The sequence below is a fragment of the Hirundo rustica genome, chromosome 9 (assembly GCF_015227805.2).
Source record: "Hirundo rustica isolate bHirRus1 chromosome 9, bHirRus1.pri.v3, whole genome shotgun sequence".
In the NCBI taxonomy this organism is placed as follows: domain Eukaryota; kingdom Metazoa; phylum Chordata; class Aves; order Passeriformes; family Hirundinidae; genus Hirundo; species Hirundo rustica.
The window spans coordinates 16476087-16495242 of NC_053458.1; the positions used below are offsets into that span (position 1 = coordinate 16476087).

The following is a 19156-nucleotide window of genomic DNA, read 5'->3' on the forward strand; positions in this document are numbered from 1 at the left end:
TGCTATTGGGTACAAAGTAATATAAATTACTGCAGATCCTGCTAGAATTCATCACTTTATGCTGAAAGGCACATTAAGATGTGGAGGAGGCTAACTAAAGCAGAGATTTCAGTGTGCCCAAATGACAGACTTTCACTAAATTTCTTTTAGAGAAGGTTAATTTAAGGGCATTCTCTTAAATCTCCTAGTGACAATGATGGTTGAAACAAATCTACTTTTGAATGACAACAGGGAGGGGAAATAATTTTCTCTTGAACTAAAAAGATTTGCAGAGCACTTGAGCAAGACCCAGCAATAACTTCTTTCCATAATCTTCACCACTCATTTCTAAAGATACAAGTGCATGGGCAAAGGGCCAATGTTCTACATGGAGCAATTGTTACCACCTACACAACCTTCTTCTCACAAAGGGTTTCTCACTGAGGGAAGCATTTATCCCAAAAAATGTACACAAGAGTTGAGGCAAATAAGAATTTACAGACAGAAGTGACACCTATCACTCTCAAAGAAAATGTTAGTCACTACTACTTATTCAGTATGGGTGGCTCTCTAACAATAAATACTAAATTCCTTCCTGCACACCCCTTCACAGAAGCCCATCTGGAAAGCCAAATTCCCAATAATTTTAATGTAGAGGATAATCGACAACTTCCACTATTAATATGAAGAGAAGTTTTTAGTACAGATGACCATGAAAAAAAACCAGCTTCATACTTCTAAGCAAGCACTTGAGCAAGACATCAATGCTCAGGTCCAGTCCATTCTGGCAAGCAGCTTTGAGAGATTGAAAAGACAAGATCAAATGGTAGAAAATAATACATGGGCTTTGTGTCGAGAGACAACAGCACAGAGGAAACCTCAGTGTTCCTTCTCAAGAATAGGAGAAGCACCCTCCATGATGATCAGCAACCAGAAGGAGCTGGGCTGTCCAAGTCTACTCCTGGATTACATGATTGTCCTCTCTGAATAAGAGTGACTGCCATAAGAAAGACGCAGGGATCATCATACTGGCCAGGAGGAAGACTAAAGCATATGACTGTCTAAAGCCTTTTATATTTGTATAAATCTACACATTTCCTTGAGATGCTTAATTTTTTGGGAATTCTTTTACTATCACATCTAGTGCTTTTTTTTTTTTTTTCCTGGTTGAGCTACTTTTGACTGAATCACCACTGGGGCAAGGGTGAGACATTTAATATTGCAGGGAGAAGATTCATGAACTAATTTTAGCTATTTTGAAAAAAACAAGCCAATCCAACCAACCAAAACACCCAAGACATCAGACTTTACAGTTACCTATTTGATTTCAATGAGCTATAAAACTTCTATTGAGAAGAAAAAAAAATACATCCTGAGGAAATATCCAGTACAGGTGGCAAGATTTGGTTGTAGAAGGAGTAAAACATACAAGCTGTACTAACTAAAAACATGTGCTTTTGCAAAAACTCAGAGGTTTCCCATTCCAGTGCACCAAGCTCACTAACCTCCACTGCACCCTTCCCCTTTCTTCAAGGAAGAAGAAAAATTCTCTGGAACTACACATTAACCTACATTCTTCACCTTTACACTGACATCTGGTGCTAATGCTACATGCAATTCAACCCTTGCCCCATGTGCTGTCTATCCCCAAACATTATCCCCCAATTAATTCCCATTCCACTATTATCAACTCTGCCCAGACCTATTCCATGTATGGACCAAACTATTCAGATATTTCAACACATTAGATTACACTTAATCTACCATGTCTTTTGAGCCTCTATTTGCTGCAGTTTTTCTAGACATTTCTGTTATACATAGTAAAGCCTACATAACATTATCTGCCTGCCCACTAGGAATCATTCAGATGACATGCCCCATACCTCTTTAGGTTGCTGTTATGCTTGGTACAAACTCCTGATGCTGGCTTCTCTTTCTAAGCAAAGTAATTTTTTTATGCCTCTCTGGTGGATATGTTGCAAAACATCCACTCCCATGGCTCCCAGCCACCACTAAAAGCACAAGGTTTATCCCTGTTTAATGCAAATTACATTTTTAAAGCATAAATTCCTTCTTTCACTTTTTGAAAAATGAGCTTCTATTAATCTTTTTTCCTTATCAGGACATAAAACTGATATAAGTTTAATTGGAAAGGTTAACTATCAAAAAAACTGAACTGCTGTAGTAACGTACTGCTACTTTGAAATTACGAGTTAAACCTAAACTATCCAATTCATGAAAAATTGCAAATTATAAAGTCATGCCCATCTGTTACACAGCAAAATTCTATTTCAATACCTAAGCAAGCAAGGCAAAGATGGGCAATGTCAATCAGTTAAGTATCTTGTTTAACAAAAGAAACTCCAGGTGTCTTGTTTATACACATATTAAGCTAATTAAACAGAAAAGGCAATGAATAAAAAACCTGTTTGGTTTAACATATCCGCTGAGCACAATCTCAAGACATTGCTACCCATGAGGCATAATATTAGAAAACAAACATCTGCACCTGGAAAACAAAGAAGTCTTTCAAAAGCAGATGTACTCTACCACAGAGCTACATTTTATGTAACCTCTGCTGTACTTCTTTCTGACCAGAACTGTCAGAGCCCAACCTTCTCTTGAGGCTTGCAGCAAAACACCGCTTACAGGAACTCCTCTCTAGTATTTTTCCATGCTTGAATGTGCAAACTCATCCACACATGTTCTTACTGTCTCTTCCCATTCCTTCTCCCAAGCCAGCATTTGGAAAACATTTCCACTAACATAAGAGCATCTTTTTAATACTCATAAACAGAACAACACGTATGCATTGACTTTCATTTAAACACATCCAGAAAGCACATTTTCTGGTTTCCGTGTCAAAGAACTGAAAACAAAGCGATCCACCAGTGTTTCAAAAAGGGTTGTTGACTTTCTCCCTTTGTTATCCTCAAGTAGCAGAAAAAAACCCCAAGTTTCAAGCAATTAATCTAAAAATCAAAGGCAGATGATTCTCTTGGACAAATCTTCTGTCTCGTGAAGCATCCATTCTTTTTTAAACAGTGGTCAATATTAGACTGAGGGCTTCCCTGCCCCCCAGGCATGCCTGACTCAAATTACAAAATTTTATCAAGTCTGTAAAAGAAAGAAAATTTTTCAGATAACAAGCAGTACCTAAAACACAAAGAATCACTGCACTTTAGCAGAAGAAGCAAATTTAGCATTCAATTTTCATCATTGCTAATGGATGAAGCTGTCTTCAGCAAAGTGATTGTGAAAAGAGGAAGAAATTAACAAACACAAACTATTTCTAACATTCCCTGCTCATTATTCCCAAAAACATTCAAACTTCATGCTGTAAAATTCTATTTTCCCTAGAGGTAGCCCATAAATTGTCTCAGATTTACCCCTCTTTACCACAGAAAGATAGGAAATTGCATGGAAACAATGAATGGAAGTGCACTTTTTATCAGAAAACAACAGGAAGCATTCTGCTTGGTTTACATGAGAGCTCTGTATTGTGGCCAAAAGGGGAAAAAAAAAAAATATATATATATAAAAATTTAATGCCTGCTTAGAGCAAAAAGCTCTAAAACAGGTTTCAAAAGCATTGTATTGTGAATAAATCAGCATTGGAACTCATCAAGCCATCCTACCCACACTGCTGCATTTACTAAAATTGGGTAAATTAAAAATGACACAGAAGGAAATCCCAGATTTCATAAAATCAGTTTCAGGAGGTAAAGAGAGAGAACCATACCTACTTTCACAATCAGCCATACAGGAATTTATCAAAGAGCATGCACAAAAACACACATGTAAGCTTCAGCAATCTGTGCTTATCTAAGGAAACAAGTCTTCTCAGTCTCTCTCAGCAAAAATACCTATTTAAATTGCAAATATATACTTCAGTTCTTGGCATACTCATGGGTATTCTTGAAAATGCTGATACAAGTTCTAATGATTTTCAAACCAACACAGGAAGTGTTGGAATCCCATCTCAGGCAGTACCAATAGTATAGACGAGGGCAACCAAAACATACGGTAACAGTAAGACAACAGAATGCATACACTAGCCTGGGGGGCAAGGGTAGGCTTTTTGGAATGGGTGGATTTTGTTGGTTGGTTTTTGTTTTCTTTTTTCTTCCTTTTTAAATCATAATGATTAAAAATATCCCATGACAGTTTTTCAGAATTGCAAGTAGCTCTCACATGCTTGATCCCTACTCACCTTCATTTGGAACTGCATATGCAGCCATCTTTTGCCCAAAAATACACAGTGTTATATTGTTTGTCCAAGGGGGACTGCCAGGCAATGAAAAGAGTTTATATCTTATCTGGGGACTAATGAGAGCAGCCTCAATGAGATCAGGAGAGATTTAGAGGTGTCTTGTGTTTACCAGTTCAGGAGGCATCCCAACCACAGAGTTGGTAGCTAGTCTTGCAATTTAGAAAGTTTTCCAAATGCTTTTACTGCGTCTATTAGACACCTCACACACATTCCTAAACAATTACAGTATCACACAATTCTACAAACCATTATCAGATTTTCCTTTAATTCATAACATTAGCAGTATTTTTGATAGGTTATCCAAGCTTCAAAGTAAAGGCATAGCCAAAGTTTTCCTTTTATTTGATTTTTTATATGGCCGAAGCTGCTTCCTTTTCTTCACATAGACACACTGAAATTACAGGAGTTCTGTTCCTATCCTTTTTTTCCCACCACCTCTGGGAGTTCTTTTCCTTCTTGATAGCTGGTTTTCTTTCCTATCCAACCCCTATAATGCCATTTAACCACTCCTACCTAGTCCCTTAAGCTTCATCAACACTTGGCATTCACTACACCTGCCTACCCATGGCTCTACTTTCAATAAGATGTCTTGCTTTTATCTGTCAATTCAATTACCAGCAAGTCATATTTTGGTCTTCAGAAAGGGACCAATGAATTCTGGATGCTGGTGCATATGGATGCATGCACATCTGGAGAGTTAGAGAGAGGTAATTTCCTTTCCAAAATATCTTTTTGACAGCCGCACAAATGCCGAGTACCAGATGGCACAGCTGTCAGCTCAACAGCAACTTCCTGCTATCATCTGCTTTAACTTTGTCACTGGGCCCAGGACTGCATGGGAGCCTTGCCATTAGTGACTAGCCCATCAGAACAGGCCAGCAGTCACTGCCTCTAATCTTGGGCCAGTACTGAAGATTGTGGATTCTGCTTGCAACACCAGGCACTCAGTGAAAAGCAGCTGGAGAGGGCTCTTTGGTTTGGGGTTCCGTTTTTCTTTCCCTTAGTTCTGCCTGTCAGAAACACATATAGGTGCTTCACTCAAGCATGAAACTTTGTAAGGCTTCCCCTTCCTAATCTCAGTTTGCACATCAGAAACATCACTCCATACTAAAAAAGGGAACATCTGCTCAGTGCTGTGTGTCAGGAAGATCTGATAAACACTGGTGCTGGACGCAGTGCTGGAACGAGAGCAGCAGCATTGAAACACGTGATCCACACGCTGCCAGCCAGACCAGGACATGCTGGGGCTGCTTTTCCCAGTCCTCAGCTGCAAAGGGATTGAAAATCCTCATCAGTGGAGAGGACCCTTCACAAAATAAAGAAACATGGCTCTGTTACTCAGGCTTTCAGCTGCAGCAGTTGGCAACCGCTTACCTCAGCCCCATGAAATGCAATGGGGATCTCAGAAGCTGCAAAAGTCAAAGGGAAGGAGAAAAACTTGGGGAAAGATGGCTCCATAATTGAAAGCATGCCAGCTTTTTCCTAATTAAAAATAACAAGATTACAAGTTCAGTTGAAGGCTGAATTCCTGTAACTGACCCTTTAAGGATGAGTTCACTATCACTGTCTCATTGAACAAACCTTGAAAACAGATCCTTATCAAGTGCTCAAGCAAAACAAAACTTGCCTCCACAAAACACTTTAAAGCTTCAGTCTTGTCTTGAAAAGCACAAAAGAGATACTTAAAAAATAAAGAAAGAAAAAATGCAAAAACTACTGTACTGTACCACAGCCTTCACTCAGTTAACCAACAGCTTCTTGTCCTCTACTGTAGATTCAGCAAGGAAATCAGTCCTGGAATATGCCCTTCCACAGGTTCTCTCTTCAGACTTCTGAATATTTATTATCTAGTTTGGTTTTAACTAGGAAAGACTCTGTGCTCAAAATTTTTCAAGGTTCTGAAGAAGACTAGGAAACACCATGTTGGTCCCAGTGCTGAGGAAGGCCCCAAGCCAAGGCGGTTGTGGGCACCGTGACTTCATGGCTGGGCATTATTTGAAGCTTGCTCACAAGCACCAGCCCAGCTGCAGGACAGGCCCCCAGGCCCTGGTGGCTGTTTGGCAGGTGACAAATGCTGTGCCTGGCACCCAGGGCACGGCGCTCAGCTTCACATGGACAGGGGGACACATCATCAGCATGGAGATGGACCCAAGTGTACAAGTCTGGGACGGCAGGTTTGACAGAACTATAAATACGCAGCTATTTCTACCAGAAATGAAAAAACAATAAAACCTAACATTGCAGGTTTATGAGACAGGATGAATCATCCAACATCTAACCACAGCCAAACCCAGGGTACCTCATTCACTCCACCCTTCTCCTTCCTACCAACATTTTCCAGCTATCTTAGGCCTCTTTTGACGCTGATGAAACCTGCCTTCTGCAGGAGCTGATTCAGCTCACTAACATGACAGGAAAGTAACCCAGCAATAAAGAGACTAAGCAGGTTTCTGCTGGCCTTTAGTGCATTTGAGAGCAGGAAGGAAAATTTGGGGAGTACCTAGGCTGGCTGCCACCAAGGGCACTGGAATAACCTGCACCCCCCTGGTATGGGCAGCAGGGAGCCTTCAGACTTGATTGTGCTCTCAAAACCTCACTGACTGAACGTGGAAAGACCTTCCTAGAAAGAGATAATACTGTTTAGAAAATGTGCTGACTGCACAGATGCAGTTTCCTTTTAGCCCATGATAAGCACAATAGTGACACCAACTACCACTTTCAAAAGCTCCTCAAGCATTTTCACTTTGAATGAATATTTCCATGGTGGAGAACACTAATATGACAGTGAGGAGTCACAACAACTGCTCTGATTACCAGAAGACTTCATGCAATACCTCACTACCACATATGTATATACATATGTCTATGTGTAAATATTTATGCGTATACATACATGTTCTCCATAGTTATCTCATCTAGATGTTGACAAAACATTCAGTGGAAGTGAGATCAATCACACTTTCGTCATATAAAGGTATTTGTTCTGCTTTTGAAGACCAGGCAAGAGACTGTTGTTTTTTAACATAAAAGCTTTTCCTGAAGGAATTTAATTTAATTTCCTCAGCACTACTAGGCTCACCATTTACAATCACAGGACACTGCAGTCGTGACACATAGTCTCTTAAAATATCTTTCCTAATCAGTGTTCCTGTAAGCCCACTCTTAACCCCTCATATGGAATTCAAAACTAGAGCTACCCCCTTTTTAAGTGGTACCTACATTGCACTGCTGCACTGCCCTTGCCTTCTCATCTCCACTTCCTGTGTTAAACTCCTGGAAACTACATTTACAGCAGTACTATGAAGAGCCACCCTAGATGCAGCAGTATTAGACCTGATGTGGTAGAAGTCTAAACTGGTTTAAGTGCAGACAATGTCACTTCAATTTATTTACATATTTAGGGCCTCATGGCACAGTCCTTTGGATACCATTAAGTTATTTACCATCGTTGAATTAACATAATGCTTTTTATTCAGACAGAATAATTTTTCAAGGAGACTGAAGGGGCCACACAATGCTTTTACCAGTTCAGCTCTTGGTCCAAGTTAGACTTGCTTCTAGCTTTCAGGATGGGGTAGATGGGTGAGGGTAGAAATGCTATTTAGGGGAAAAAAGAAAAAAAGAAAAGAAAATCAAAAAGTTTTGTTTACTGTTCTGATTAAACAGATTCTGAGTAAATCCTGTCTGGTTTACAGATTATCATCATCTCAGGTTACTGCTATAGCATCTTCTTATGGGACAAACTATATATACACAAGATGCTACAAACTTGAAAACTTCTGCAAACAACTTCTCTATGCATTCACTTTGCAAGATCACTGTTCTAGTCAAAAACCTGAAATAACTTACCACACCACACAGAGCCTCACCTACATAACTAATGAAACATGGTGATTGGCTAAAACATCACAGTATGTCCAAGGAGAAATTTACAGATATGTAGGTCAATATTAAAACTCAAACAAAAAAACCCCAAACCACTAATGACCTGAAAATTGATCTGCAATGTCCAATCCTTTCCTTCAAAAGCAGCAGTATTGTCATTCTAACGCAGCAATGTAGCACCTGCACATATGCAGCACATGGACATTTGTCCCGGACTTCCAAACATCTGTAAACTACCCAAGATCAGTAACAGCAGCTCTAACCAAGCTCATAGATCTCAGAAAATCCTGAACAAACAACCAAACTCCTATTATTCTGTCAGAAGAAGCTTCCAGGCAGAAAAAGAAGACACAGTGAAAAAGAGGAAACTGAGTCAAGAAGCCATCTACACTTACAGACTGAATATGAAATACAGATGAAAACCCAAGTACGAAAAGTAGAAGAAAGTAGGATTAAAGCATGTTGTTTCTGCACGTATTTCAATGTCAGCATCCATTCTACTCAACTGACAGTTGAGGTCATGCCAAAATGACCACTTGCTGCCAGGCACCTGTCTTAAAGACACCAGCCTCTCCAGTACAGAGATGTGATCAATCAGATCCGTCTTACGCAGAGCTGGGGACCAGGAAGACTGAATCATCAGCACAGAATCTGAGTGACCAAAAAGTAATTTAAATTCCTTACCATGATTGGGTTTTATTGTGCATGATGGCTTGATATTTGTTGCCTCAAAGGAGGAGAAAGTTTCCTACAGTAGAAAAAGCACCTCTGACTCCGACCAGTTCTGAAACCATCTAATCATGAACAGATAAATCTATGGGTCTTTCACCATAAAAAGGCTTAATAAATAAACAAACATCTTCTCACCAGTATTGTCCAGAAGTTTGTTTGCTGGGCACAATATCTGTCCCCATCAAGTGCATGTTTTTTCTCATCTTTCGCTGCTAATTCTATAAAACTGTCAATAGTCAGACAAATCAAGCAAATAAAGAGATCTTCTTTTCAAGTCAAACACTTTTGGCTCATAGCTATAAAAAGCAGAAACCATCTTTGTTTTGTTCTCCCCAAACTGGAAAAAATTGATATTTTCCCTCTCAATAAAGCTGATTCAACAGTATGAGTGAAATACAAGCACAGAGATCAAGTGGCCTCGGAAATCTCTATTTTGAACATTTACACAAAAAGACTGACCAGAAGCAACAAAAACAATACCTGAATTTTAACAAGCTCTGTGCTTACACCACACTCTAAACAGAACCTGTTTTTAAAGTGTGATGTTACATATTAAACTCAGCTATTACTCTATTACTGACATGTGAAAAACAACCAACCCACCTTGCACTGGACCACAGGCCATTACACCACAGCTCAGTGTTGCCATCACAGTGAACTTATCTCAGAGTAAGATTACTTAAACCAGAAATTCCATGTGCACAAATCGACACAAATATTATTCAGAATATTCTTAAGAAGTTGAGGATCTGAGACTTTTGAAATGCTTGGCCCCGGTTTCCTAAACTATCATTTAAAGTGCAACTTAGCACTGAAGATAAATGGTTTGCACTAACATGGCTCTATTGCTATATTTTCCCCTTCTATAACCTGCTAACATTATTACCACTAATTTATAGGGCAAAAGAAATTTAGCAGCTGAAAAAGTGAGCTTATCCTTAGGCAAATAATTTGGTGGCTTTTAAATGAGACTTCAAATTAACCCTTTTTACCTAACACAGCAGGTTCTCTTTGAATGTTTTATGTGAAAAACACCGCTTAAAGTTTATTCACATCTTCCTTTTTTTTTTTTTAAAGGCATATTAAAAAACACACTTAATGGAGAAGAAGCTGATGGTGGGAGCATGTAATCAAGCAACACCTGGCCAGAGTGCCACAGTACAGCATATGCTCCATACCCTGCCTGATCTTCCACTCCCCTTAACCCAGTAGTCCAGCCCTGAAACACAGTAACAGCCATACATGGGAAACAACAGAGTCACAGAATTAAATGGAATTAAAATCTCAGAATTATATAAGGAGAATCGGGACTAGAAAGATTATTTTGTATCAATTTCCAGCAAAATGGGCACATGCTCCCTCCTCTTGGAATCACAGAATGATACAATGATTTAGGCTGGAAGGGACCTTAAAGTTCCAATGCTCCTGGCACAGGCAGAGACATCTCCCACTACTCCAGGTTGCTTAGAGCCTCATCCAACCAGGTCTTGAAAATTGCCAGGGATGAGGCACCCACAGCTTCTCTGGGCAACCTGTGCCAGTGCCTCACCACCCACACAGTAAAGAATATCTTCCATATATCCAATCTAAACTTCTCCTCTTTCAGTTTGAGCCCATTACTTCTTGTTCTGTCACTATGCTCCCTGAATGAAGAGTCCCTAAATGAAGTCTTCCTAATGAAGTCTCTGACTTTCTTGTAGGCTCCCTTCAGATACTCTCAGGACTCCATGCAACCTTCTCTTCTCCAGGCTGAATAGTCCCAACATTCTCAGCTTTCCTTCAGAGGGAAGGTGTTCTAGTCCCGTTATCGACTACATGGCCTCCTCTAGACTTGCTGACGTCTCCATCCTGTCAGGATGGGGTCCCTCAGGATGGCACCCCTTCCCTCCAGTGTGTCAGCCACACCACACAGCTCAATATCATCAGTGAAGTGGCTTAGGGCGCTCTTTTCCAGGCACTGCATCCCTCCAGTCCTTTCCACACAGGCTAGGAGACTCCTCCAGCTGAAACCAGCCAAGGGCACGTACAGGTACAGAGGAAGTCCTTATGCCTCCTCCTTCCTGCCCTCTCCCATGTACCTGTGGTAACCATGAACTTGACAACAGACTGGATGCCAGAAATTACGTTATTTCCTCCCTCTTCTTCACAGCCTGTGCCTTCTACTCCTTTTCACAGCTTCCCATTTCTTTTCTCAGTCAAATCCCATCTTTCTTCCTTCAGTGTCTATAGGAAAAGTGACCGCAGAATTACTGGTTCACCCCACTATCTTAAATACGCATCAGGGTGTACAAGAACACTTTTATTAGTCATTGTTTCATACCTCTTTTCATTATAACCTCTTTGTGGCTGCATCACTTGGGCCTTTGCAATCTGTTCTGACTCACAGAGCATCCAAGCTTGTCCTATCTATCACTAGGTGTGTCGCTAGGTCATCACAGCAGAAGTCCGTGTTGCAGGAAGACAAAACACATCATGCTTGTAAACACACAAGTGTTATCTGTTTATCAGATACTACCAAGAGTGCAATCACAGTGACAACCAGCCCTGCAAGCCTCGCATGGAGCCAGTTATAGGTGCAGGGGGAAAAAGAAGTATATGCACCAAAAAAGTTTATAAAAACAGGAGTACTGGTCTTGAAAGACTGAAAGAGCATCACCACCAGAAAACTACCTAGACTTTTAGGTGACAATATAATTTTTTTTAAAATCTTGCTGTAATTAAATACTACCTGTGTTTGTGGTGAGCTTTTCAATACAAAGTGACTTTCTTGGTAGGCATCCTGTAGCTATGCTGCAGCCTTCAAATCAAGAAACTTTTGTCTTTTAGGGGTTATTCTTTCAACCTAAAATTGAATTTCAGGTCCCTTCTTGTGCCTAGGTACAATAGCATTCCAAAAGAAACCTATAAGCAGTACAACATTAAATAACCATTTTTTCCTACATTAGAAATGATTTGCAAGTTCACATGCAGTTTATACTCACCCAGTTTTTAATTAAAAGGTAATTTGGGGATTATGTGAGCATTTCAATATTTCGTTCCCCCTTCTAAACTGGGAAGTTCTACAGGATTTCTTTCTTTCTTTTTACACTTTGGGTTTGGATAATACACTCTATTAAAATAAAGTAAGTCTAAAGAGCATTACCCATACAAAGAGCTGAAGGTCACTATTCAACTGTGCTCATTATCTCATTATATGGTCTAATCCAGTAATGTGTTTTCTTCCTGGATGTGATAATTAGCATTGTGTTTCTTTGTTCCTAACAAAAACACGGAGATACTGGAATCTTTTAAGGAAACGGTGAATCATTTTGGAAGGCTGCGTGCACTAAGAGTCAAAGTTACGACCCTTCCCAGATATTATAATTTCATGGCCTCCACTTCCCTAAGCAATCTGCTCTTGGATCCCTGCTTTTAGGAAAACAGCTCCTAAAAAAGTATGAGCACCAATAAACTGAAATTTTCTGGTAAGAAACATCTCAATATACACATTTAGAAAATGAAAATTCATTCTAAATAAGCCACAAAATCCACAGAGAGACTATGTGTTTCCCTTTCCATGGAGGACTGAAATCATAGTAATACACTCACAGCTTAATCAAGTTATGGCCAGCATGTACACTGTAACACAGCCAAGTCCTGAAATCATTACCTTAAACCCAGCATACATGCTGAAGACTTTAACAGCACACACTGCCTTCAACGCCCATTGAAATCTGTAGATTCTTACAGGGATGTTGGGGTTTTATTATCTCACAGGGTGAAGCTCTCAGTCCTTAATCAGGCAAGAATCCAGATGAGGTCCACGGGAGATGTACCAGAGAAAGGACTAAATGGAGAGTGAGAAAGGATGACTCAAAACAAGTTGGGAGCAGATCTTTACTCAGAGCAGAGCCTGCATATTGTACTCCTGATTCATAGGCAGTAATTTAGCTCACACAGATGGCAGCCACATGTAAGAAGATTCGGCCGTATATATCCTATACTTGTGCCTCATCCTCACTGAAAAGAGAAAGGCCCATCAGCAGACAGTTTGACTATTTAAAATGTAAATTTTGACGGAATAAGTCCAGTAACAAGATTTTCAAAACTGTTAAAGTAACATAAAGGGATACATATTCAGCTGTAAAACAAAACACTAACGTGAGGTTCCACCAGAAATAAAACAAACACCACACCAAACCAAAATCATTCTCAATGAAAAAGTAAAATTGCTCACTTAGGAGACATCTCTCAAAGGGCTATCTGCAACAGCAGAGCTCTGATATGAATCACTCACTAATGCATCTCTTTCCATTCCCCCTGAAGTGAGTGCCACCACTCACTCAATTCCCTGCCATCTGGGCAACAACTGACACTTCACTCACTAGAGCCCTTCTTCCCTGCCAAAACACCAAAATATTTCCTCCTCCTTGACTTCTTTTTGCTCACTTCTTCCCTTATTAAGCACATGCCCATTGTGTTATCCTACAGGATTTCCCCCTTTATAGCTCTACAAGGGCAACTGAAGAAACACAGAGATGTGGTTCTACAAGAGTTAATCAACTCCACGTTCTCTTAACGCGCTGCCCAGCTGCTTGTTAGCTGTAACCAGAAGGAACACGCACATTGGCAGTTAACTGCTAAATGCATTTTCAAAACTAATAAGATGCTGAAAACAATTCAAGCTCTGGGCATGAGTACAGTGTATATTCCCAGGCGAGCAGCAGATATGAAAGGAGAACTGAGATGGCCTCCATATGAAATCATGATGGCTCTTCTCCTCAAATAATCTTTTTTTTTTTTTTTTTTAAGGGAAGTTGGTGTAGTTGGGGAAAGGAGTTTTAACTCAGGAAAGAAGTAATTTGTGCCCAATGCTAACACAACCTTTATAAGGCATATATCATTGCTGCATGGAAAAGAGTCTCAGGGAACCTCAAAGCCGATTCAAGTTTCACAAAAATATAAAATGTTCACACACATCTAAAGTACTTCCCTTTCAGAGACCCCACAGGTGTAGAAATCCATCTCTCTGTATGGCAAAGGTTCAACTCCCCTTTAAGGGCTTGCATGAAGGAAGCATGAGCCCCCTCGACACTACAGATGGCAGGGTACACATGGGGATCCAGCAGCTGGTGATGGAGTGTAATTCCATGTCTTTTCCAGTACAGGAAAACACCTATTGCTCCTTCTTCAACAAGCAAACAAACAAGACTTCAGGGAAAAAAAAATGCAGGTACAGAATGCTAACTACATGTAAAAGTGCAGGATCACAGAAGCTCCCTTTCCTCCTGACTCAACTGGAAGCAGAGACCTCAGTGAGCAGGATGGCTTTTTGCTTCCAACAAAAAGAACAACCAGTACCCCAGCTCAGCATATGGGGTAACAAGTGAGAAACCTTTCAGCGAGACTGGCAAAGTCACTTGCCAACACCTAGAACAGCACTATCTGTTTTCACATACAACCAGTAAAGGATAGCGTTGTTCAGAAAACAGTCACAATATCCAGGAACTTACTAGATGCAAAATAACTTTGCAGTGCAGTCAGCAGTCTGAGGGGCCTCACACACGATTTGCAAGCTTTCAAATAGTCCCCCAGAAAGGTGGAGAAATGAGTAATCTCTCTTCCTGCTAAACATTTAAAGTACACATTAAAGCTATCATTGAGTCAGCACTTAGTGGTGACAATTCAACTGGTTTGTTGGAACTTTTAACAGCCGGAAAGTGGCCACTGCTATGCATCTTACATGCCCCCGCCTCCTTTTTTTTTTTCTTTTTCATTACTACAATTATTTTAATAGATGAAAATACCATGTAAGCAACCCATTTCAGCATATTTGCAATTAGGAGTTAATATCAGGTTTTGATTTTGGGGGAAAAACAAGAGTGAGGAACTGAAAAAACATAGATGTTAATCAAGTGGCATCTTAATACAAACAAAAAAAGCCAAGAAACTAATGCAGGGCCCAGTTAAACTATATGATTGGGTAGATTTTAACAAGATCAAATGTTTCAGGCTTCCACTTGCTTACATTGTAGGCATAACACACTGACTGCGAAGGGCTCCAGCTCAGAGTCCAGAGGAGGACTGCTGCCTCTCAGTTATAGAACACTCTTCACAGGAAAAGTATAGAAGTTTCAACACTACATTGTGCAGTGGCACATTTCCTTTTTGTAATGTATTGCATATCACTGTAGGAAACTAGTTGACAAAGCCTTGTTATGGGTAAAGTTACATAAGTTACATGAACAAAAAATAGTGCTTCTGTCAGCTTTTTCATGTACTTTTGGGTAAGGACATATAGTTGTGCCAGTAAATCAAACAAAGTTTTGTTGCTGTATATTCCAGTTCTGACAGGCTGTTTTACTTTGTGGTTATGTCCGTCTGTGCCACCAGGTGAACCACAGATCAAGTTACTCAAAATACTTGAACAATACATTGATACTCTACTTCTGTAAGAGGAAATTCATTTTTGACCTAGTACAAACATGAGCTGCTGCAAAAAAGGAGGCTCCACAACCCCTGCCACACACTTTCAAGGGTCCCTTATTTGCTCTAGCAATCATGATGGTTCAAACAAAACCAGCCACTTCTAGGACTTCAAAGGCTCTCATGTAAGCCCACAGAAGCCTGGCTGAAACAAGTTCTTCCCATCAGTGACCAGTGGCTTAAATTCACTGAATGGGAGTTTATACCTCATGAGATCTGTGATAATTTACTGGCCATACAATGCAAAGGCAGGCTTACCATTACACTGCAAGGCAAATTACTTGGAGAAGCACAAGCTGGAGTGTATCCTGCTTTAGAAAAGACACCACTCCCTACTGACCAACTGAAGAGCGGTATCAACATCTTCTAATTGGATCCAAGCTACTGAGTAAGAAACACCTCCACTCCCCACCCCAAGGACAGCACAGACCTGACTCACGATCAGAGAGTCCAGGCAGAGCAGTTCGCCAGTCCCACTACTCACAGCCCTACCACCAGTGCCACGAGTTTGGCTGGAAAAGAACCAAATCCTCTGAGGACAAACAACCTTTTCTCTGGATGAACAAACAACCTTTTCTCTGGATAACAAGTATACAGGAACAAATTGAGCAGATTCAGAAATATAGCACAGAAGTGTACTCTCTACTGATTATTTAATTGTGCTTACTATAAACCTTTAACAGCCTAGCTAATCCCCTTGGACAGTTTACTGCAGTTTTTACTCACTGTAAATGCAGAGAGACCCCACATGTCACCCACTACACACTGTTCAGCCATCGTACAAAAAAAATGTTTATCTTTAAAGCTTCCAATGTAACTGCAGTGTTGTATTTAAATGTTCTTTGAGATCATCCAGGATATTACAAAGATGCTTGTTTAAAAAGTCTCTGCCAGCTGTTCTATGTGTATATTAGAAGCATTACAAAGGCATCAAATACTCATTAGCAATGAGATCAACCCAACTAAAAAAACCCCATCCTAATACACATTTTGGATACAAACAAATACAGTGAGATATCAAACACAGGAGGGAGAACAAAGCCCCCAGTAAAGAGGGGAGCAGAGAGCATCACACTCATTGCAGAGTACCACCAAAAGTGAGCAGGAGCATGATTTCCCTTCACTGGCACAACAGCCCTTGCACAGCAGGTTCACAGTAAATCTCCCTCCAACTCCACCAGCCATGGCCTAGTTAACAAAATAGCACAGAGAACCTAACAAGAAGCAGCTTTGAAGAAAAAGCAAACAAACCCATGTGTCACCAATGGAGAAGGAAGGCCAAAAGACTTCAGACCAGAACACAAGTTCTGTAATCACTTCAGGACATGAACCCTAGGATTATATCCATTAAGAAGGAAGACCTGTGCTGCACCATTTTCAAATTTCTGACAATAAATCCCCCTAGAGACATAATGCTACACAACTGTATCACGATCAGACACCTACTGGCTGGTTTAGAATGGGATTAAAGGGAAGAAACAGTGACTCTGCAGAAAGTTATGGATCCATTCAATATGAACCAATTCTGTTTGCAGCACTTGTAGCCCACCAAGCAGCAAACTGAATCCTCAAAAAAGCATTCCAGCAAGAGATGCCACCAGGGAGCACAGGGATAACCAGTATACAGGCTGGTTCCCTCCAAAAATTTAAGGAAAGCAACTGCAACAAGATGACAAGACAGGTATCAGAAATGAATCAACTTAATTAGTTCAGTCAGCTGGTACCAAAAATGCTGATTGCTCCAATTAAATTACTTCAGTCCACTAGGCCAGAAAAGCACTGATTCATTGCTCAAAAATCCTCCCCAGTAAATCCTGATTTTGCTCCACTTTTACTTTAAGCAATCTTGTCAAATCATAGATGGTTACATGAATGCTTGACCTATAAAACCATCTCAAGTGCATTATTATTTCTCTGGAGAAAGAGGGAAGATACATTCTAGGAATAAGCTGGTTTGGTTTTCTCCACATACAAGAAGATTTTAACACCACCATTAAGCAGTTCAATGCTCAGAACTGTTGTGTTAGAATTATTTTCTCCTGAATCATATCAATAAAGCTGAAGTTCAGACTAGTATCTATAAGAGCTGACTTACAGGCTTCTTGCTGCAAACATACTTTTGAGATCCAGTAAACATATCAGGGACCATGAATTAAGGAATTTTTTTTTTAAATTGTTTTATTCAAAATCAACCATCACAAAGTCTTAAACATTATTTTATCTAGGGCATGAAATTGCTGAAAAATCCCCTAGCTCTGCTAATTTCAAAAAAGAAAAAAGATTTCAAGAGAACACAAGTAACAAACCAGATCTTTTTCAGGGTTGCTTTTATTTTTCCTTTACTAGCATGAAGCATTCCTTATTCTGACATTTCAGTTACTTTTTTCCCTTGGTAAAGAAACCATTACTCAAGTCAGGTAACTGGCCTTTTAACAGGAGGCACTACAGAAGCATTTGTCAAGTATTACAATCAAGACAATTGTAATCTTCAGCAAAACCTCAGAGACCTTCCTACGATGCATACTTGAGTTCTCTTCCATCTCTGATGGTAAATGCGATCACAGAGACCAAACATTAGCACTGGGAGAATGAAAATTAATTCAGTGAACAATATGGCCATGAGCACTATTTGAGCAAGAAAAATAACTACTACTGGCCTAGTTCCAAAAAGCAACTGAGACAGATAATTTCCAAAGTAATCTCTGAAGAGTTCTCTTGCCAATTTACTCAAATACCTATTACTTTTTCAGCTTGAAGGTGAAAATATCCCACAGAAAAATTAATTACTGCTTTGAACTCATTAGCGCTATAAAAGAAAATTTTGCCAGACTGACCTAACATTTCAAAGCAGAAAATACAGAAATCTGGCAACTTTTACAATTATATAGTTTAAAAAATCATCTCCAAAGTCAAAGTGTACCCTAATGCAGGAAACTGAAGTCACACATTAACTTGTATCATGTTGCTCAAACCATGTATGGGATTTAATGCAGTTCTACATGGTGGTTTAAGTTGTCTCCCAATGATGCAAGAAAAGAGTCACATTTCACCTGAAAATAATTTTTAGTACAGTCTCATATTTCCCACTTCCTTGTTTTGCTATGACTGATTCTAATTCCTGCAAATATAGTAATTTTATTTTTTTCTTTAATTAAGGATGGCAGGTAGAATAAAATTAGTAACTCCATGAGCTAAGACACTTCTCAGAACATCATAATTTATCTATGACTTGCCAAATTATCAACCACCTTGATCCTTATTAGAGATCACAACAAACTTCTTCAGTTCAGCATCCATGAGTCTAAAAACAAGCAAAACAGGCAAAAAGTCTGACAGTCATTTTACATACCTCCAAAAAGGGCAGGGGGAGGTTTTGAAGAATTACCAAGACAACAGCAGTTAGCAATAAGGTGACCCATGTGACTTTAAAGCCATTACCTTGGCTCTTCAGTCTTGCATGGAAGATGCCAGGATTGAACACATCTGTTCTACGTATCAAGTGACCAAGATCGAGAGATGAAATAACTCATGGGGAGATCACAGAGAAAGTCACAAATCCAGATACAAGCCTTTCAGGTTTCAGTCAAAAGCAGAGGCTCTTAGATTAGCCCTATGCATTTAACACAGCTATGGCCATCGGGGCACAGGGACTCCACAAGAACAGGTCCAGCGGCTGGTCCAGCATCCCGGGGCTCTCCTTCAGGAGTCCCTGCTCACGGCTGAGCCACAGCTGGAAGGAACTGCTCTGACAGCCCATAACTCGCTCCAGCCTCTCCAAGGTCCTTCAGACACAGGCATTCATCCAGTCCCCACAGAGGAGGA

The 19156-nt window shown here is 40.0% G+C and overlaps 1 protein-coding gene across 3 annotated transcripts in view; it reads right to left on the reverse strand.

Annotated features, from left to right (window-relative positions):
- The window catches only part of TGFBR3 (transforming growth factor beta receptor 3), a 121966-nt gene that overhangs the window by 73426 nt on the left and 29384 nt on the right, over positions 1–19156 (reverse strand). Inside the window, exons 1-2 of one of the 3 annotated variants that reach the window (XM_040072379.2) lie at positions 11190–11291; positions 10948–11092 (exon numbers count right to left, since the gene is read on the reverse strand). The exons of the other annotated variants lie outside the window; for them this stretch is intronic. Coding sequence (XP_039928313.1) covers positions 10948–10960 — 13 coding nt within the window. The 5' untranslated portion in view covers positions 10961–11092; positions 11190–11291. Of the gene's footprint in view, positions 1–10947; positions 11093–11189; positions 11292–19156 lie in introns of those variants that run through there. 3 annotated transcript variants of the gene reach the window in all.